The 22,566-nt window shown below is 43.8% G+C and overlaps 1 protein-coding gene across 1 annotated transcript in view; it reads left to right on the top strand.

Moving 5' to 3' along the window:
- Window positions 1-9,642: 9,642 nt before the first annotated feature.
- Window positions 9,643-22,566, top strand: part of ubl3a (ubiquitin-like 3a) — a 97,738-nt gene continuing 84,814 nt past the window's right edge. Inside the window, exon 1 of the mRNA XM_060826764.1 lies at window positions 9,643-10,226. Coding sequence (XP_060682747.1) covers window positions 10,200-10,226 — 27 coding nt within the window. The 5' untranslated portion in view covers window positions 9,643-10,199. The remainder of the gene's footprint in view (window positions 10,227-22,566) is intronic.

The following is a 22,566-nucleotide window of genomic DNA, read 5'->3' as shown; positions in this document are numbered from 1 at the left end:
TAGTAAAACAACATCTCATACTCTCATTGAATTGTTCAAGGTTGACATATTTATCAGCTCATTTCTTTATGGTTTTAAGCTGTTCTTGAGCTAGGTTGTAGCTGCTCTCAGACCCAGGTTCAATTCCAGCCTCAGGCAACTCTCTGTGTGAAGTTTGCACATTCTCCCTGTGTCTGCGTGGGTTTCCTCCCACAGTCCAAAGATGTGCAGGTTAGATGAATTGGCCATGCTAAATTGTCCGTAGTGTTAGGCAAAGGGGTAAATGTAGGGGAATGGGTCTGAGTGGGTTACTCTTTGGAGGGTCGGTGTGGAACTTGTCGGCCCAAAGGGTCTGTTTCCGCACTGTAAGTAATCTAATCAATCTAAGTAGCCTCTAGATGAAGTGCTTCTGTTGTGATCTGCCCAGAACTTATACATAGAACATATAGAACATAGAAGGATACAGCGCAGTACAGGCCCTTCGGCCCTCGATGTTGCGCCGACCGAATCCTACCTAACCTATACTAGCCCAATAACTTCCAAATGCCTATCCAATGCCCGCTTAAATGACCATAAAGAAGGAGAGTTCACCACTGATACGGGCAGGGCATTCCATGAACTCACAACCCGCTGTGTGAAGAATCTACCCCTAACATCTGTCCTATACCTACCACCCCTTAATTTAAAGCTATGTCCCCTAGTAACCCCTGACTCCATTAGCGGTAAAAGGTTCTTAGTATCTACCCTATCTAAACCCCTAATCATCTTATACACTTCTATCAGATCTCCCCTAAACCTTCTCTTCTCCAATGAGAACAGCCCCAAGTGCCTCAGCCTTTCCTCATAAGATTTTCCTACCATTCCAGGCAACATCCTGGTAAACCTCCTCTGCACTCGCTCTAAAGCTTCCACATCCTTCCTATAGTATGGCGACCAAAACTGCACACAATACTCCAGATGAGGCCGCACCAGAGTCTTATACAACTGCAACATGACCTCAGGACTCCGGAACTCAATTCCTCTGCCAATAAAGCCCAGTACACCATATGCCTTCCTCACAGCACTATTTACCTGGGTGGCAACTTTCAGAGATCTGTGTACATGGACACCAAGATCCCTCTGCTCATCCACACTACCAAGTAGCCTACCATTAGCCCAGTAATCCATCATCTTGTTATTCCTACCAAAGTGAACGACTTCGCACTTAGCTACATTGAATTCCATTTGCCACATTTCCGCCCAGCTCTGCAACTTATCTATATCCCGCTGTAACCTACCACTTCCTTCCTCACTATCCACAACTCCACCGACTTTTGTGTCATCCGCAAACTTGCTTACCCAGCTTTCAAGTCCTTCCTCTAGATCATTTATAAAGATAACAAAAAGCAATGGTCCCAAAACAGATCCTTGTGGTACACCGCTAGTAACTGCGCTCCAAGATGAACATAATCCATCAACCACTACCCTCTGTCTCCTTCCAGCCAGCCAATTCCTAATCCAAACCTCTAATGTATCCTCAATGCCATACCTCCGAAGTTTTAGCATTAGCCTACCATGGGGAACCTTATCGAACGCCTTACTAAAATCCATATACACAACATCTACTGCTTTACCCTCATCCACTTCCTTGGTCACCTTCTCAAAGAACTCAATAAGGTTTGTGAGGCACGACCTGCCCTTCACAAAACCATGCTGGCTATCCCTGATCACGTTATTCCTACCCAGATGTTCATAAATCTTATCCCTTACCATTCTCTCTAAGACTTTGCCCACCACTGAAGTCAGACTCACTGGCCTATAGTTGCTAGGGCTATCCCTACTCCCTTTCTTGAACAATGGGACCACATTCGCTATCCTCCAGTCCTCTGGTACTATTCCTGTTGACAACGACGACATAAAAATCCAGGCCAATGGCTCTGCTATCTCCTCCCTAGCTTCCCATAGGATCCTGGGGTAAATGCCATCAGGCCCAGGAGACTTATCTATATTCATCCTTTCCAATATTCCCAAAACCTCTTCCCTGCATATTTCCAGGGCATCCATTCTAATTATTTGTGATTCCATATTCACATCAGCAACAGTGTCCTGTTCCTGAGTGAATACTGAGGAAAAGTACTGATTTAATGTCTCTCCAATCTCCTCCGCCTCCACACACAACTTCCCACTACTATCCTTGACTGGACCGATACCTACCCTAGTCATCCTTTTATTCTTGACATACCTATAGAAAGCCTTTGGGTTTTCCCTAATCCTACCAGCTAAAGACTTTTCATGTCCCCTTCTCGCTTCTCTTAGCTCCCTCTTTAGCTCCTTCCTGGCTACCTTATAACACTCAATCGCCCCTACTGAACCTTCACGCCTCATCTTTACATATGCCGCCTTCTTCCCTTTCACAAGGGACTCCAATTCCTTACTAAACCACGGCTGCCTCACAAGGCCCTTTACACCATGCCTGACTGGTACATACCTATCGAGGACACGCAGTAGCTGCTCCTTGAACAATCCCCACATCTCATTAGTGTTCTTCTCTTGAAGCCTGTTTTTCCAATCCACACATCCTAAGTCATGCCTCACTGCATCATAATTTCCCTGCCCCCAGCTATAGCTCTTGCCCTGCGGCACACGATTATCCCTCTCCATCACTAAAGTAAAAGTCACCGAGTTGTGGTCACTGTCCCCGAAGTGCTCACCTACCTCCAAGTCTAACACCTGGCCTGGTTCATTACCTAGAACCAAATCCAATATAGCCTCCCCTCTTGTTGGCCTGTCGACATATTGTGTCAGGAAACCCTCCTGCACACATTGTACAAACACCGACCCATCTAATGAACTCGAGCTATAGCTCTCCCAGTCAATATCTGGGAAGTTAAAGTCCCCCATAACAACCACCCTGCTACCTTCACTCTTTTCCTGAATCATCCTCGCAATATTATCCTCTACTTCTCTAGGACTATTAGGAGGCCTGTAGAAAACACCTAACAGGGTGACCTCACCTTTCCTATTTCTAACCTCAGCCCAAACTACCTCAGATGGCAAGTCCTCTTCCATCGTCCATTCCACTGCTGTGATACTGTCTTTGACAAGTAATGCCACGCCTCCCCCTTTTTTACCCCCATGTCTGATCCTACTAAAACATTTGAACCCTGGAACGTGCAACAGCCATTCTTGTCCCTGTTCTACCCACGTCTCTGTAATGGCCACAACATCGAAGTCCCAGGTACCAACCCACGCTGCAAGTTCACCTACCTTATTCCTTATACTTCTGGCATTGAAGTATACACACTTCAATCCACCTTTCTGGTTACAGGCACCCTCCTTAGAGATCGCTGCATTATTCCTAACCTCCCTACACTCAAGGTCCTGTACCCTAAAGCTACAGTCCTGGTTCCCATGCCCCCGCGGAGTTAGTTTAAACCCTCCCAAAGAGCACTAGCAAACCTCCCCTACAGTTCTATCTGTCATGGCGGGTGGTTTAATTTCTGGTTTTATACTGTAGTGGTCTGTAGATGGGGTCTATTTCAATATGTTTGTTTAAGGCACCATTGGATGGATACTGAGCCTCCAGGAATTCCTGAACCTGTCTTTGTTTTGCCTGTCCCAGTATGGTAACATTGTCCCAGTTGAATTCAATACACACTGACAATGAAGAACACCAATTCAACTGGGACAACGTTACCATACTGGGACAGGCAAAACAAAGACAGGCTCAGGAATTCCTGGAGGCTCAGTATCCATCCAATGGTGCCTTAAACAAACATATTGAAATAGACCCCATCTACAGACCACTACAGTACAAAACAGGAAATAAAACCAGCTGCCATGATAGCCAGAGCCATATAGGTTCCGGGCAGATCACAATAGCGCTTCATCCGGAGGCGACATAATGCTGAAGATGTCACCCAGTAGGGGAACAAAATGTTTGCAAAAATATCAACTTGCTCAGGGAACCAACCAACAACCTCTGACATTCTTCTAATTTAGGAATTCTCTCATTTTCTATTATTTTATGAAACTGAATAGGTACCAAAATGTTGCAAGTATCAAAGATGATGTAATAGCACACCTTTCCAAAGTTCTGACAGGCTATTCACTTTGAACAATGGGCATCTGAGAAGCAGCAGAATCGACGTTTCAGGCATGATTCTTCATCAGGGATGAAGGGTTATGAAGAATAGTCTCCACTGGGGAGGCAGAAAGCCTACTTGCAAAGCGCTTCAGAGAACATCTCCAGGACACCCACACCAACCAACCCCACTGCCCTGTGGCCGAAAACTTCAACTCCCCCTTCCACTCTGCCAAGTACATGCAGGTCCTGGGCCTCCTCCATTGCCAAACCCTAACCACCTTTTAATTTTCCAAACATAGACTAGGATTGGCATAGTGTTAAGGGTTTAGATGGAGAGGAATTTGTTAAGTGTGTACAAGAACATTTTCTGAGTCAGTATGTGGATGTACCTACTAGAGAAGGTTCAAAACCTGACCTACTCTTGGGAAATAAGGCAGAGAAGGTGACTGAGAGGTCAGTGGGGGAGCACTTTGGAGCCAGCAACCATAATTCTATTAGATTTTAAATAGTGATGGAAAAGGATAGACCAGATCTAAAAGTTGAAGTTCTAAATTGGAGAAAGGCCAATTTTGACAGTATTAGGCAAGAATTTTCAAAAGCTGATTGGGGCAGATGTTCGCAGGTAAAGGGAAGGCTGGAAAATGGGAAGCCATCAGAAATGAGATAACAAGAGTCCAGAGAAAGTATATTCCTGTTTGGGTGAAAGGAAAGGCCGGTAGGTCTAGGGAATGCTGTATGACTAAAGAAATTGACAGTTTAGTTAAAAAAAAGGAAGCATATGTGAGGTATAGACAGGATAGATCGAGTGAGTCCTTAGAAGAGTATAAAAGCAGTAGGAGTATACTTAAGAGGGAAATCATGAGGGCAAAAAGGAGACATGAAATTGCTTTGGCAAACAGAATTAAGGAGAATCTAAATACATTAACGACAAAAGGATAACTAGGGAGAGAATAGGGGCCCTCAAAGATCAGCAAGGTGGCCTTTGTGCGGAGCCACAGAAAATGGGGTAGATGCTAAACGAGTATTTTGCATCAGTATTTACTGTGGAAAAGGATATGGAAGATAGAGAATGTAAGAAAATAAATGGTGACACCTTGCAAAATGTCCATATTACAAAGGAGGAAGTGCTGGATGTCTTGAAACTGTTAAAGGTGGATAAATTCCCAGGACCTGATCAGGTGTACCCGAGAACTGTGTGGGAAACTAGAGAACTGATTGTGGGGCCTCTTACTGAGATATTTGTATCATCAATAGTCACAGGTGAGGTGCTGGAAGACTGGGGAGGTTGGCTAACGTGGTCACACTCTTTAAGAAGGGTAGTAAGGACAAGCCAGGGAACTATAGACCAGTGAGCCCGACATCAGTGGTGCGCAAGTTGTTGGAGGGAATCCTGAGGGACAGGATGTACATGCATTTGGAAAGGCAAGGACTGATTCGGAATAGTCAACATGGCTTTGTGCATGCAAATCATGTCTCACAGACTTGATTTGAGTTTTTGGAAAAAGTAACAAAGAGGATTGATGAGGGCAGAGTGGTAGATGTGATCTATATGGACTTCAGTAAGATGTTCGATAAGATTCCCATGGGAGACTGGTTAGCAAGGTTAGATCTCATGGAATAAAGGGAGAACTAGCCATTTGGATACAGAACTGGCTCAAAGGTAGGAGACAGAGGGTGGTGGTGGAGGGTTGTTTTTCAGACTGGAGGCCTGTGATCAGTGGAGTGCCACACGGATCGGTGTTGGGTCCACTACTTTTTGTCATTTATATAAATGATTTGGATGCGAGCATAAGAGGTACAGTTAGTAAGTTTGCAGATAACACCAAAATTGGAGGTGTAATGGACAGTGAAGAGGGTTGCCTCTGATTACAACAGGATCTGGACCAGATGAGCCAATGGGCTGAGAAGTGGCAGATGGAGTTTAATTCAGATAAATACATTTTGGGAAAGCAAATCTTAGCAGGACTTATACACTTAATGGGAAGATCCTAGGGAGTGTTACTGAACAAAGAGACCTTGAAGTGCAGGTTCATAGCTCCTTGAAAGTGGAGTCGCAGGTAGATAGGATAGTGAAGAAGGCGTTTGGTATGCTTTCCTTTATTGGTCAGAGTATTGAGTACAGGAGTTGGGAGGTCATGTTGCGGCTGTACAGGACATTGGTTAGGCCACTGTTGGAATATTGCGTGCAATTCTGGTCTCCTTCCTATCGGAAAGATGTTGTGAAACTTAAAAGGGTTCAGAAAAGATTTACAAAGATGTTGCCAGAGCTGGAGAATCTGAGCTACAGGGAGAGACTGAACAGGTTGGGGCTGGTTTTCCTGGAGCCTCGGAGGCTGAAGGGTGACCTTATAGAGGTTTACAAAACTATGAGGGGCATGGATAGGATAAATATACAAAGTCTTTTCCTTGGGGTCGAGGAGTTCAGAACTAGAGGGCATAGGTTTAGGGTGAGAGGGAAAAGATATAAAAGTGACCTAAGGGGCAACCTTTTCACGCAGACGGTGGTACGTGTATGGAATGAGCTGCTGGAGGATGTGGTGGAGGCTGGTACAGTTGCAATATTTAAGAGGCATTTGGATGGGTATATGAATAAGAAGGATTTGGAGGGATGTGGACCAGGTGCTGGCATGTGGGACTAGATTGAGTTTGGATACCTGATTGGCATGGACAGGTTGGACCGAAGGGTCTGTTTCCATGCTGTACATCTCTGTGACTCTATGACCTGATGCCTGGAGGAAAACCGCCTCATCTTCTGCCTTCAGACCCTCCAACCACATGGCATCAATGTGGATTTCATCAGTTTCCTCATTTCCTCTTCCCCACCTTATCCCAGATCAAACTTTCCAACTCGTTACCGCCCTCATGACATGTCTTACCTGTCCATCATCCTTTCCACCTATCTGCTCCACCCTCCTCTCCGACCTATCACTATTACTTCCACCTTCATCTAATTATCTCACTCCCAGCTACCTTCCTCCCATTTATCTCTCTACCCCCTTGGCTCACAAGCCTCATTCCTGATGAAGGGCTTTTGCCTGAAACTTCAATTCCCCTGCTCCTCAGATGCTGCCAGATCTGCTGTGCTTTTACAATCTCCATTCTGCAAAGATGCCTTTCCCTGTTAGATTCCTTGACACATCAGCTGACTAAGTGATACAAGAACAGGTTGTTGGTTTTACAATAACGGATGGGTGTACAGGTGGAGAACTAACTGATTCTGTCCTTACTAATCTGAAGTAATATGACATTAATGTCTGAGATATGCTTTGAAACAGACAGCTTTTTGAGGAGGCTTGATCAAGCAGACCTTCAGAAGATGTTGCCACTTGTAGGATAATCTCAAACTAAGGGAACAGTTATAAAATGAGGGGACATTCATTTACATTTAAAATGCAAACAAATTTCTTCTCTCTGAAGGTGCTGAATATCTTGAATTCTCTATCACACATTTGTGGAGGATAGATCAGTGAAGGTATTTAATGTGAAGGTAGGTAAATTTTTGAACTATCAGAGTTGAAAGGCATGAGGGGTTTGAGGAGACAAATGCCATGGACTGGAATGAAATTGGTAACAGTGTTTACAGTAGGGATAGAAAACAATGGCTTTAGTCTTCCCAGTATTTAATTGGAGGAATTTCCTATTCAGCCAGTGATAGATTTTAAATATAGAAAATGTGGAGGACTCAAGAGTGGGCACTGAAGTAGAGCTGAGTGAAGTAACACAATGTCTTTGAAAAGAGAGATTTGAAAGACTTATACTGGAAGGTAAGGTGCTGGGGAGTGTTGCTGAACAAAGAAACCTTGGCGTGCAGGTTCATAGTTCCTTGAAAGTAGAGTTGCGGATAGATAGGATATTGAAGAAAGAATTTGGTGTGCTTTCCTTTATTGGTCAGAGTATTGTGTATAGGAATTGGGTGGTCATGTTATAGATGTACAGGATATTCGTTAGGTCACTTTTGGAATATTGTGTGCAATTCTTATCTCCTTTCTATCAGAAGGATGTTGTGAAACTTGAGAGTGTTCAGAAAAGATTTACAAGGATGTTGCCAGAGTTGGAGGATTTGAGCTAAAGGGAGAGGTTGACTAGGCGAGGGTTGTTTTCCCTGGAGCGTTGGAAGTTGAGGGGTGTTTTATAAAATCATGAGGTGCATGGATAGGGTAAATTGACAATGTCTTTTCTCTGAGGTGGGAGATTCCAGAATAGAGGGCATAGGTTTAGTGTGAGAGGGAAAAAATTTAAAAGGGATCTAAGGGGCAACTTTTTCACACAAGAGGGTGGTACATGGTATAGAATGAGTTGCCAGAGGAAGTGGTGGAGGCTGGTACAACATTTAAAAGGCATCTGGATGGGTATGTGATTGGAAGAATTTAGAGCTGTATGGGCCAAGTGGTGGCAAATGGGAGTAGATTAGGTTAGGATATCTATGACTCTATCTCACAAAGTAACACATTAAACATTTATCTGGGAATAATTGCATGCAATAACCTACAAGACATTATGTTGATTTCATTGCGATTTGCAAGAATCTTAAAGTCAGTTGTAAAGGCGTCAAACTGAAGTTTAATTGGTACCGTTAAAATTTACTCTTGGGATGAAGAAAAATTAATTTGCTGACCTAATGATTTCAACATGATTGACATTACCCAAGTGCCTAAAATAGTGGGCGAAAGTTAACAGAGGGTCTGATACAGACTTTCAAAATCATGACGGGGCTGGATAGGGAGCAACTGTCCCCGCTGGTCAAAGGACCAAGAACCAAATGTTCATTTGAAAATGTGACGGGCCGAACAGCCGGCCTCCAAACCGTAACACTTTTTGTGATTGGGAAATCCGAGAGACTGCATGTTCGCGAAATAAACCAGCGAAAACGAACACTCACAGTAGTTACTGCAGTTGGTACAAAATCGACCTGACTAAATTTAAAACGTTTGAAAGGATTCTGGATGCTGTTTGCTGGTCACTTTGAAATTTATAAGTCAGCCAGAGATAGTCCAGCTCAAGAGCAGCATTTCAGTGTCTGCAGTGCTCGCAGATGGGGGTTAACATAACGCTGTACAATCACACAGTTACTGCAGACATTGATTTTGTAGGTTAAAAAAAAAATAGCAAGTGCAGGTGTAAAGCTGCAGAATAAGAGCAGCGTTCCTCAGCCGCTGGGTTTGTGCAGCAACCAGGCACGGCCTAGGTCACGGTGCTGCAACCAAGTGACAACCTGATCTCTGTTTCTTACAACTAACACCATCTTAATGAATATCAACCGGCGCAATACATCTACACAACGGCTAAGTACTAAAGCCACACAAAAAAAAATCAGTTCACTATCCTAAATCTTAACTCCTCACTGCCCTCCACCTTTAAATGTCCAAGCACATGCGCGAAACACGGAGACGTGCAGCTGCCGTACGGAGGGCATCGCCAATGCGTTCCGTATGCGGCATTGCGTTCGCACTGTCTTCTGGGAGTTGTAGTCACATCGTCTGCCCACTGCGCTCAATACGGACGGAATCCGTCGCCGGTTCCGACTTCAACTCCCGGAATGCCCCGCGTGCCCGCTGGACCGGAAACAACGCAAGTCCCCCCCGTCGATCAGCAATCAGACTTCTCCCCGTACGCCATATTGAGTTTGAGAGGGGAAGATGATAGGACGAGCGGCTGGACTGCTGTCGTCTTGCAGGGGAACACAATGAGAACTTAGCAAAGCTGTCTTTCCGGAATATGAAAGGGACAACGTAGAGATTCTGATTTTGTCAGTGTTAAAAGTGTTGACTCGATTGTGAGCCGCCTGCTTGACAGGATATTTCTGTTTGGTGTTCTCCCTCCTCCCCCCTCCCCGCTTCTGCCTCTCTTTAACTTGCGGTGGAAGCAAGTTTGTGCCCGGCTCTGCTCCGTTTACAGTTCGGGCAATCCGCACATTTTTACGTTTAATGACGAGCCTTCCCGCGGGCATCTCTCGCTTCTTGCTCAGCCTTCCTCGTATTTTTCCTGTGAATCGGGAAGACAGAACTGGTGGTTGGTTCTGAGTTTCTGTTTGTTTATTTTTCCCTTCCTTTTTGGATTGAATTCCGTCCCTTGCGCCGGGGGAGTTTGGAGACTGAACAGATTGATCTGCGAATATTCCAGGCAGTCGTCGTCTCATAAACGGATACTATTAAAAATGTCAAGCTGTATACCGGCGGACATGGTAAGGAGTATTGCACATTTTATTTATTCTTCCGCTGTCAGTTCCAAGTTCGCAGTTTGTTTATGTTAAAGGGTTTGTTTGCGAAGGTGAGCCCTCCTTTCTGTGACTAATCATGTCGAAGTGAAGACTAATTTAACTGTAACCATGGATTGCGGTTATTTCCTGGATGCGAATTTTATTTGGTGAAGTGTTTTGAACGGGTTGGGATAATCAGTGGGGCTTTGAAACAATGCGTCCCCTCAAATTCTTCGTGCGTTAATAAATTTTATGTACATATGTAATCGGGTGGTTCCTGCTTTGAATGTTGGTTAAGCCAGCGAGGGGATAAAATGCAACAAAACCGGTTTATATATGCTTACCTTTTGATACGTAATTTGACAGACTAATTTTTCGACCATTGGAAGGGTGTTTCATGCACAATTGCATTTTCTCAGATGCCTATCCAATAATGATGTACAAGTTAAAATGTGAGGAATTATATGGAGTTTTTTTTATGGTGAAGCAATATTTGGTCGCTGGTTGGTTCCGATTTTCGATGTTAGGGAAGAAAAAAATGACTGGAGTTTTTGAATAATCTAACTATAGATATTAACCAATCTCATTTGTCTTGATGTTTGATTTCAGGGGATTAAATAAGGTTGTAGAATTCTAAGCTTCCAACTTTCTAAAACAGCAACCACAAATATTATATTATAAGAAATAGTAATAAATAACCAATATTTTTCATTCAGTGTTTTGTTCTACTAATTTTATGAAATAACTAACTCTTCACGTTTTATTTCCTTTTTTTGTGACTGGCATTTGTAAGTGAAATTGATTGTAGAGATTAACAGTTTTAAAATGATTACATAATATCTCTAACTGGATGTAAGATATAGTGCCTTTATTAAGTACCAGATGATTTTACAGCCAGTTAAATACTCTTTGAAGTGTAGTCATTTTTGTCATGTCGGAAATGCAGCTTTGAGTTTGCATGCAGAAAGGTCTTGCAAACAGAATGCAGTAATCTGTTTCAGCAATGTTGTATGAGCAATCAGATTGGCCAGCACATCAGCAATGATCACTTTGCTCTGCAAAATGCTACTTTGGGTATTTGAGTTTATCTAAGAGATGTAGGACCTCTTTATGTGAAAGTCAGCACCTCTGGTCAAGTTCACTCTCAATCGTGAGCCAGGATTACATGTTCTCCAAACTTTTCCATGCATTCAAAAGTGCCATCTATTATTTCTATAGCACTGTGCTGCTCCCATGGAAGTGGAAGCTGGCCACTTCACATTACAGATTAGTTTCTACAGCAGTCAGATGTACATTAAAATCTCGGCAGATTTTGCCAAGTTACTCTTTGTAGCTATTTCCCAAGAGACGTGCTACGAGAAAAAATCAATCTGTTTCAGTGGTGCGGTAAATAACTTCTTAAATCAAGCAGTGAACTGTAAAGGCAGTAAAATCCAATGTTTGCTGAAAAACAATTTGTTTAATTTTTGAGATTTGAAAATAATTGTTTGCACCAATCTCATTTAGTGTAAAAAAAATTATCATTGATTATTTAAAACTTTTTAATTTACTTAGATTATGTAATAGGACTCTTTTCGCAATGGTTGGGAGACAGAGAGACAAGTAGTCAAGGCAATAATGTAGGGAGCTTGATATGAATTAGAACGTTGTTCTTTTAGAGCTGAAGTTAGGCTAGTTTAAGATTTAGACTTTATTGTTATGTGTATTCAAATATAAAAGTGCAGGAATGCAGTGAAAAGTTTTCATTGTCACCACACATAGCGCCATCCTAGTACAAGTATCTAGGTATAAAAACTTAAGGTGGAAAGAAATAAGGAACAAAGTTAAAAGTTAAACATTACAGACACTCTTTATATAGCATATGGAAAAAAGCTATAAGTTAAACATTACAGCTTTCAGTTGATTTCTGCTTTTACACAAGGTTTGCATTCGTCATTCTGACATCTGTGAAGGTCTGTTCATAATTAAGACTGTGGAATTGGAGTTAAGTTTACGATGTTCCTAGCTGATACTAATGTTATGTCTCTACAGCAATCTAATCCTTGGAGTCCTTCCCTTTTAAAGTACTTAGAATTGGGTGACTTGCTGAGACTATATGCAAGTCAGGCCAATCAATTATTACTTGGAGCTAGGAGAGATATTAATAGTAAATGGAAAATATTAACTTCAGTTTTTGATCTTAAGGCAGGTAAGCTTAAAAAGACAGAGGTGTGACCTTAGGGAACCTCGCTGTTTCAGGAAAATAGCTTCATAAAATTTTGCAGATTCTCAGTTTTGGACACTACTTGACTTTGATTTTATCAGCTTAAAAGGCAAAAATAGGATTAATTGGAATAGGTGGGATTCTGTTTGTTTAATTTTAAGTTTGTTTTGTGTGCTATGCAGTTGGTAATTGTCTCCTGATTCTCTGTTGATTTTGAGACATGAAGTGACAGTTTGTAATAATCTTTAGATTCGTTCGTTTTTGAGCAAGTCTGTAATTTGTCTAGTCAGTTGTGAGATGAACATTCCCAATCTTTATTCCCTGTGACAACTGACAGCACATTCAGAACATGACTTAAAAGGAGAAGGAATTTTTGCCAGTACTGTACTAAGCATGTGAATTATGATTGTTTAATTGCATCAGGTGATTTGTATTTATTGGGAACTCCTCTGTGTTCAAATAATATCAGGTCCAGAGGGCTGTTGTGGTCACGTATCCACCTCTGAGCTAGATGACTGGATTTGAGTCATCCTTTTGTGAAGGTGTGTCATAGCATATCTGAAAACCTTTTTAAAAATAAAGTCTGGATGCCTCTTGTGTTGCAGTGGTAGTGTCCCTAAATTGTTTGCCATTAAATACAGATTCAAGTCCTATCTGTCCCAGAGGTGGACCATAAAATGCCCAAACAGGTTGTTATTACTACCGACAGCATGTGGACTTTAGTCCATTGTGATCGCTTCTGAGAAATCTTGGGGGGGGGAGTTCCCAACCTTTGGGCCAGACAGGAAAGGTCATGTCCTACGTGCACCAAAGGTGTGTCATCAAATGCTTGAATACGTTAATTAAAAAATGATTTTTAAAGTATATATTCGAGGGGCCTTGTGGCAGTGGTATTCTCCCTCCTCTGGGCCAGATGGTCCTTGTTCAAATTCCATCTGCCCAGAGGTGTGTTATGACCTATCTGAATAGGTTGATTAAACAATACTGCACAATATGCAAGCAGACATAAAGAGGACTTTAATAAAAGCACAGTATTGCAGATGCTGGAAACACTGGTTTGTTGGTTGTGAATGCATAATGTAAAATTTGTCTGCCAACAAAAGTTTGTAAGCCTTTAAAGACTGAGCTGTAGTTGCCTATTCTTCCTGCCTGGCTACCCAAATCATTATGATTTCATAGGATGATTAGCTAGTTGCTTCTATCTTATAGTGTCACTGATTTGTAAAGGTTTAAAATGTTTTTTTTTGTCCTATTCAAATTTTTGTTACGGGGCTAATTGGATGATAAATGGATTCAGTTTCAGCTTCTTCTATATAATATGCATTTGACAATTGTTCTAGTGTGTTATAAATCCATAGCTTAACTGGGTGACATACTTAAGCAACATATCTGATATTGATTTCTTTTTGGGATTTGTTACATTGAGTCCCATGACGTAATGTTAAAAGTTTAAATGGAAATATCTCTCTGGACGTTAAAGTAATAGTGAAGGGTTAAACTGCACTGACTGAATGTTCTGAAAATGGGTGGGGATGACATTCATGCAGGAATGCAAATGACACCTACTCCATTTAGGCAGTCATACTCCCCCCTCCTATTATCAAATTAAACTATCATTTAATCTCTTCCATACTTTCATAACCATCTCCAGCCAATCCGGTTCGCTTGCATGATCATCCCCGATGCTGAGGCCTATCATACCTACATTATCTGAGGAAAAAGTGGAGCCAGAACTCATTTGCAGTGTTGTCCCATTCCCCCTTTAGTCAAAGCAAAACGCTTGGACACAGTAGTTTTACCTTCCTTTATTCCAGGCCCTGGCGGGAGAGAGAGAAAATGATTGCACATGTGCACAGGACATGAGATCACGGTCTTCTCTCGAACAATAGCTTCTCAATGAATTATATAGCCATTTTACAGGCAGGAGCATCCAGATAAGGCAACATACGTATTAATTCGATACTCGTTACAATCAACGAGTATTGATAGCAGAGGCCAAGCACTTTACTGTCATGCAATGTGTGTTCTTAGCTTTAACTGGACTCATACAGTGGATACTTTTCCCCTTGTTAGCTGACTTTGCATACTGAATGCTTTCAATATTGTTAAATGGCTTTACATAATGACTGCTTTTCCACCTTGTTAACCCATTACTCTTGTCTCCAGTACCTCATTGTTAACTCTAAGCTTTTACTGATCTGAGTCATGCTCAGCTGAATCTCTTGATTCACAAAACTCAGAACTTAACTCTTTTCCTGTCTGATTATACCCTATTGCCATTCTCATTCCCTCCTTTTATCATTTCATGATAACCAATGGCATAGGAGCAAATGTCAGTCCTGTTGTCATATAAATCCTCAATAGCTGGGTATTGGGTCACCAAAGGCCATCTTGTTAGACTCCATGCAGGGAATATTTCTATCATTCGATGTAAGATACATTTCAGAATAGCTATTTGAAGGAAGATTCCAATTATAATTACTCCTGCGTAAATAACCATGTTAACTTGCCATGGAAAGTCCCGGATGATCGGAAGATTGCTGTTGTTACGCCCTTGTTCAAGAAACGATCAAGACAAAAGATGGAAAATTATAGGCCAATTAGCCTAACCTCGGTTGTTGGTCAAGTTCTAGAATCCATCATTAAGGATGAGGTTTCTAAATTCTTGGAAGAGCAGAGTCTGATTAGAACAAGTCAACATGGATTTAGTAAGGGGAGGTCATGTCTGACAAATCTGTTTGGAATTCTTTGAAGAGGTGACAAGTAGGTTTGACCAGGGAAACCCGGTGGATGTGGTCTATCTAGACTTCCAAAAGGCCTTTGATAAGGTGCCACAGGGGAGGCTGCTGAGCAAAGTGAGGGCCCATGGTGTTCGAGGTGAGCTACTGGTATGGATTGAGGATTGGCTGTCTGACAGAAAGCAGAGAGTTGGGATAAAAGGTTCTTTTTCGGAATGGCAAGCGGTGTCTCGCAGGGTTCAGTGTTGGGGCTGCAGCTGTTCACATTATATATTAATGATCTGGATGAAGGGACTGGGGGCATTCTAGCGAAGTTTGCCGATGATATGAAGTTAGGTGGACAGGCAGGTAGTACTGAGGAAGTGGGGAGGCTGCAGAACGATCTGGACAGTTTGGGAGAGTGGTCCAGGAAATGGCTGATGGAATTAAACGTGAGCAAATGCGAGGTCTTGCACTTTGGAAAAAAGAATAAAAGCATAGACTACTTTCTAAATGGTGAGAAAATTCGTGAAGCCAAAGTACAAAGAGATCTGGGAGTGCTAGTCGAGGATTCTCTAAAGGCAAACATGCAGGTTGAGTCCGTGATTAAGAAAGCGAATGCAATGTTGTCATTTATTTCAAGAGGGTTGGAATATAAAAGCACCGTTGTGCTACTGAGACTTTATAAAGCTTTGGTTAGGCCCCATTTGGAGTATTGTGTCCAGTTTTGGTCCCCACACCTCAGGAAGGACATACTTGCACTGGAACGTGTCCAGCAGAGATTCACACGGATGATCCCTGGAATGATAGGTCTAACATACAAAGAACGGCTGAGGATCCTGGGATTGTATTCATTGGCGTTTAGAAGATTAAGGGGAGATTTAATAGAAACTTACAAGGTAATACATGGCTTGGAAAGGGTGGACACTAGGAAATTGTTTCCGTTAGGCGAAGAGACTAGGACCCGTGGACACAGCCTTAGAGTTACAGGGGGTCAATTCAGAACAGAAATGCGGAGACGTTTCTTCAGCCAGAGAGTGGTGGACCTATGGAATTCATTGCCGGAGTGCAGTGGAGGCCGGGACGATAAATGTCTTCAAGGCAGAGATTGATAAATTTTTGATGTCACAAGGAATTAAGGGCTACAGAGAGAATGCTGGTAAGTGGAATTGAAATGCCCATTAGCCATGATTGAATGGCGGAGTGGACTCGATGGGTTGATGGCCTTACTTCCACTCCTATGTCTTATGGTTCTTCCACCCTCCGAGCCCCCAGTCCCCCCACCCAGCTCATCCCTTACCCTCCTAATTATTCATCTGTCTTCTGGATATAGCAAGTGACATTAGCGGTGACGTTGTCCAGACCCGTGATAGATTTGTCCTGGCGGGCAAGGAAGTGATCCAATGCATAGCGAATTTGCATGGAGAAAGGTCTGAGTCGGTTCAGGTTGGGTGATGTCCTTGAGTTCCCCTCGGGTAGCGTTGCCCAACACGGTAAGTTCGCATGTGAGATAGTTGCGGTTGTGGGCGGCCATGTTAGCCCCAGAAGTCCCAAGGGAGAAAAGGCCTGCTGCATTGTAACCAGCTGCCTGTCCTGCAGCGCAAAATTTCTCAGAGGTATCACGTTTCTGGCGGCCACGTGCTGGTTCCTAATGCCCCAGACAGGGTGCAGTCCTGGGAAGTAGGGTGTTAATGGCCACCGAGTGGGGGTAGAACATAGAACGTAGAACAATACAGCACAGAACAGGCCCTTCGGCCCACGATGTTGTGTCGAACATCTATCCTAGATTAAGCACCCATCCATGTACCTATCCAATTGCTGCTTAAAGGTCGCCAATGATTCTGACTCTACCACTCCCACAGGCAGCGCATTCCATGCCCCCACCACTCTCTAGGTAAAGAACCCACCCCTGACATCTCCCCTATACCTTCCACCCTTCACCTTAAATTTATGTCCCCTTGTAACATTCTGTTGTATCCGGGGAAAAAGTTTCTGACTGTCTACTCTGTCTATTCCTCTGATCATCTTATAAACCTCTATCAAGTCACCCCTCATCCTTTGCCGTTCCAACGAGAAAAGGCCAAGAACTCTCAACCTGTCCTCGTACGACCTATTCTCCATTCCAGGCAACATCCTGGTAAATCTTCTCTGCACCCTCTCCAAAGCTTCCACATCTTTCCTAAAGTGAGGTGACCAGAACTGCACACAGTACTCCAAATGTGGCCTAACCAAAGTCCTGTACAGCTGCAACATCACTTCACGACTCTTGAATTCAATCCCTCTGCTAATGATCGCTAATACACCATAGGCCTCCTTACAAGCTCTATCTGGGGACTCTAGGCCATACTGCTGAAGAAGGAGAAGGTTGGTCTGCAAAAAGTGTTTCTAAACAGCCCTTATCGTGAGAGTAACCATGATTAATCCAGGCAAATGTGGTGCCAGTGGGACACGAAGCTTCCTTAACCCCTTCTCTATTTTGGGGAAGGGCAAAGGCATGGTCATCCACTGTAAGGTGGTATGATTGATTTTTTCCACATAGCAGCTGTTCCCCTCTTTTGAAGGGAATACAATTGGATCTGTTGCATTGGCAATTTACACCTTGCATATCCTGAATAGGTCCGCACTTGTGAAGGTGGCAGGAGCGGTAAAGGCAAGGGTTTTTTCAATGCAGATGCACACTTCTGAACATCCCATCCCATCCCATCTTTCATATCCCAAGTGGTTACTGGGGAGTTTCCCTCTTTGCCATATATCTCCCTTTAGCCAATCCCTGTCCATGTGGTCAGAAGGTTGGGGAAGATAATGCAGTCTGCCACGGGGGCCTGTGCAGGTTCGTACTGAAGAGTTATTCTTTGGGACTGTGGCAAACTGTTACTGGCCAGAGCACACTGATATGTAGGCTGCAGTCCCACTGAGGAAAAATCGAGAAGGGAGAGTTCACTCCACTGGGCTGGGGGAAGCAAGCAACGGTGCCATGGCCGTACAGCCATTAATAGGCTTGGTAGAAATAATTGCTGACCATGTATTCCTGGGTAGTCAGTACAGATTGTTCCATATAGGGGAGGGCTCTGCGGGACTGAGTCATGGACATGGAGGGGGGGAGGGGATGTTTCTTACAGGGAAGGTTTATTTTCCAGGTCCTCCCCATAGCACTTCCTGTCATATAGTAAGTGATGATCTCTCTCTTCCAGGGTCTCTTCTGCAGGTAAAGTCAAACTTGCAGGGGAGTTGCCACAGATTTCTTTGGTCCAGGATCAGCTTGCGATCTGTTTGGGCAAGCAGTCCATTACAGTAATCGATTTTAGTAACATTCCATATCCCAAATGGGTTCCCTTGCATATCGTTACAAGTGAGAACGTCTCCCCTGCATAAATGATGGACCTGATTATGTCTACCCTGCTGCAAATCTTGACCCTCCCTTCGATACCTTGGTTAGAGAGAAGTAGACATATTCCTGCTAAGCTCTCTTGACAACCCCATCCTGTCACCTTGTCAGAGGCAAGTGTAGAAGCATGCAATGTATCAATAGCAGGGTCGACAATACAGAGGTACAGATTAAAGTTCTTTTTTTTAATCAGACGTTCTTAATCCTTTTCCTTCTCCTTTTGGTCCATCACCCACTGTTTACAGTCGTTCAGATGAATCCAGCGATCCTTTCCTTTAACCTTCACCGCGGTGGGGGTTTGGAGCAACACCTGGAATGGTCCTTTCCAATGAGGTCCCAGCTTCGGCCTTTCCCAGTCTCAGATTAAGACCCACTCACCTGTTTCTTCTCCTTCCCAGTCACTGTTGTAATCGGAGGCGGATGGGGGTGTGTGGTTTGATGATTTCCTTCATCTGAGAGTGGAGAGACTTGAGAGACATTGTTAGTTGTTTGAAATAGTGCTGCATTTCTTTTCCCATTACATGCTGATCAATCTGGGGTGGTGGGACCTGGTTGCCGTCCTGTGGAGCTCGTCCAGGGCAACCATATATTATTTCAGCTGCTGTGAGACCTGGGGAGTAATGCTCATGTAGTCATGGTTGTAGAGTAAGTTTAGTAAGTTTGTCCTTCAGAGTTCCATTTGCATAGTCCACTATTCCTGCTGCCATAGAATGATATGCGCAATGGAACTGTTGGTCAATGTTGAGGATGGTACCCAGTTCTTGGCTGATCTTTCCAGTAAAATGGAGTCTATTATCAAATGATAGTCATTGAGGCATATCAAAGTGGGGAATTGTTTCTTTCAGGAGAATTTGGGTCACTGTAGATGCTTTGTTATTGGTTGTTGGGAAAGCCTCTATCCATTTGCTGAATGTATCTGTGATAACAGAGCAATATTTATAGCACTGTACTTGTAATTGTATGAAGTCCAGTTGTAAAATGTCGAAAGGGGCCACTTGGAATTGGAGTTCTTCCTTTGGTACATTGAATCAGTTTTCCTGGGTAAACCCTCTGGCATATAAGACAATGTCTGGTCCCAGCTGCCTTACTTAGGTCTGGGCCCCACCATCTTCATAATAAGAGCATACACATTTCCTCCTTTCCCAAGTGAGTGTCTGTCTGTGTGTAGATTGTCAACGAGTAAAGGTAGAAGGTCTCTGGAATGCATGTTTGTCCAGCCGGGGTTTGCCAGAAACCTGTGCCGGGATTATATACAACAATGTTTCTGCCATATATCCTTTTCTGCGGCAGGGGTGTCCCCCTGAAGTTGTGAAATAGTGAACATGTCTGAACCTCCTTAGCCATGGAGAACTGGCATAAAATGTGCATCTATGTCTACTACCCAGGGTTGTGAGGCTGCGGCCTGCTTGGCTGCCAGATTGGCCTTTGTGTAACAGCACTACCTTTGTGAAGGTGAGCAACACATTTGATGGCTAGCTTTTTGGAGAGAAGGATGGCTCGTAAGAGATTTTCAGTATACACGGGTGTTGGAGATGGAAGTGCCTGAGGAAGTGTGGAACCCTCTCTGAGCCCACAGGGCCCCAAAGTCATGGGCTACACCGAAGGCATAACGAGAATCAGTGTGGAGATTGCCACTTTTGTCCGTAGCCAAAATGCAGGCATGTGTAAGGGCAAAAAGTTCCACTTTCCATGCAGAGACAGCCGGGCACAATGCTGCTGAGTCAGAGACAACAGCATAATCGGAGAGGCGTCTGTCATTCGTAGAAACTGAAGCAGAGCTGTCAATGTAAAACATGAGATCAGGGAGTGACCAGGGACACATCGGTTAAATCTTGACGAGGGCTGGTCAAGAAGTGATTTAGTTCTGGACATGAATGAGGGGGTTCGGAGAATTCTTTGGGAGAATGAGTAACAAATGTAGCAGGATTAATGGTTGTATAGTAGGCAAAGGTCAAGAAACGGTTGTGAAGTAGGGCTATCTCATATTTACTAAGGTGTGCCTGTGACAGAAGCTGTGTTTCATGAATTGTCAGAAGGGCTGTGATCATATGGGAAGACAGTGACAGTCTGCTGGAGGGTCAGGTTCGCTGCAGCAGTGGCCATAAGGTAAATGATAGGCAGAATCTGGGTGCGGGGGGGGGGAACCAGAGGGCGACTAGGTTGAGTTGGGCCGAAAAAAAATAAGCTGTGGGTCGCTTGCTGCCACCATGGGACTGTGTCAGGATGGCAGATGCACAGCCATCAACAATGGACACATAGAAGTAAAAGGGTTGGTCATATAAAGGTTGTCCCAGCACTGGTGGGGAAGAAAGGGCAGCCTTTAAAGACTCAAATGCATTTAACTGTTCCCAACTGAAAGTGAAACATGAGGCTACATTGGACAAGGCCAGTGGACTCAGGATTTTCGTAAGGAGAGCGACATTTGAGATCCATTGCCTGCAGAAATGAATTAATCCAAGAAATTTATGCATCTGTTTGGGCTTTCCCAGAGTAGGGGTTAGGGTGATAGGGCACACTCTGTCCTGGTGAGAGAGCTGTTCTAAGCATGTAGTAAAATACCCAAAAACTTGACTTCTGATTGACCACGTTTAACCTTACTTAGCGCATGAAAAGGAAGTTTGTGTCAGCGTTATTGGCTTCATTGGAATTACTTGCAAAAAGTAAGTCATCAACATATTCGACCAGGGAGGATTTCCAAGTCTCAGAGTTGGCCACAGTGTTTGAGAGAAAATGGTGGGGGAGTGGATAAAACCTTGGGTGAACGGGTCCAGGTATACTGTCTGTCTTCAAATGTGAAAGCAAAGAAGTACTGTGACTCTTCATGTGGAGGGATAGAGAAAAAGGCATGCTGTAAATCAGTGATGGTGAACTGGCTGGCTGCAGTGGAGCCTGCCCCATTATGGTGGCATGGAGGGGCGCAATAATGTTGTTCATGGACCAAAGGTCCTGAACGAGACACCAGTCAGGTGTCTCTGGCTTGGGAATGCTGAGGATTGGGGTATTACAAGGTGAAAGGCAAGGGAAAGGGCACCTTGTTGCAAGAGGGACTTTATCGGGGGCAGACTCCGTTTGTTGCTTTCTTTTTCAGGGGATACTGTGAGACGCGTGGGGGCCTAATATTTTCCAGGAGGCTTATGATGACAGAATCATCCAAGGTCAACTCAACGTCTGTCTTGGATTTAGCCCAGACCTTGAGTGGTGGGGGAGGAGGTGGGGTCAGTGGAAGGCTGATGGTGATGGAGGGTTCCATGCCATAAACTTAACAAGGAGTAGCAGAGAATAGTATCCCATCTGAACCGTTGTGGACTACTGCAGAGTGCAGGGTTGGTATTAGCCAGGGCATTAAAAACCATAGGCACAATTTCACGGGCCACATGACTGTCCAGCACAAGCATTGTACACGTGGGGGCTGACGCCCGGTGACTGGTGCCAAATGAAACTAGGCACTTTAACAGCAAGCACAGACCCAGCATTGCCGTTGACAAGAGCATAGATCATAACGGGAAAGTTCCATCCTAAGGGGCAAACAGGGCCTTCAGTATATCAGAACGTCCATAAGGATTGTATGCAACAGTAACGTGAGGTTTGAATTTTTCACTGGGTGGGGATACGTCAGGAGGCAGGGAAAAGTCGGAGATGTCCAAGGACCACCATTGGGGTGGTCTATGTACCCAAAGGGCGTGATGGTCAGTAATACTAGGAGTACTAATTCCCTCCCATTCGCACAAGTGACTGGTAGATTCAAATTGCAGAGAATGTCTCTACCAACAAGGTTAAAGCCGAGAGAGGGAGTGACTGCAAACTGAATAAGTGAACTCTGTTGCCCACAATGGACTGTGAGTTTAGAAATCAAGGGGAATTCCTGGACCTGGGAGGAAAGGCCCAAGAGGAGCAGTTTTTTTTTAATCAGTTAAGGGGAATTGGCACTGTGAGCAGACGTTGGCATTTAGCATAGAGGATATAGACCTTTATCTAAGAGGAAGGGTAATCAGGCACTCTTGACCCAACGGTAAGGGATGG

This window comes from Hemiscyllium ocellatum, chromosome 6 (assembly GCF_020745735.1).
Source record: "Hemiscyllium ocellatum isolate sHemOce1 chromosome 6, sHemOce1.pat.X.cur, whole genome shotgun sequence".
NCBI classification, from domain to species: domain Eukaryota; kingdom Metazoa; phylum Chordata; class Chondrichthyes; order Orectolobiformes; family Hemiscylliidae; genus Hemiscyllium; species Hemiscyllium ocellatum.
Note: the sequence above shows the minus strand (reverse complement) of the source record. Positions and strands in the feature narration are given on the sequence as shown.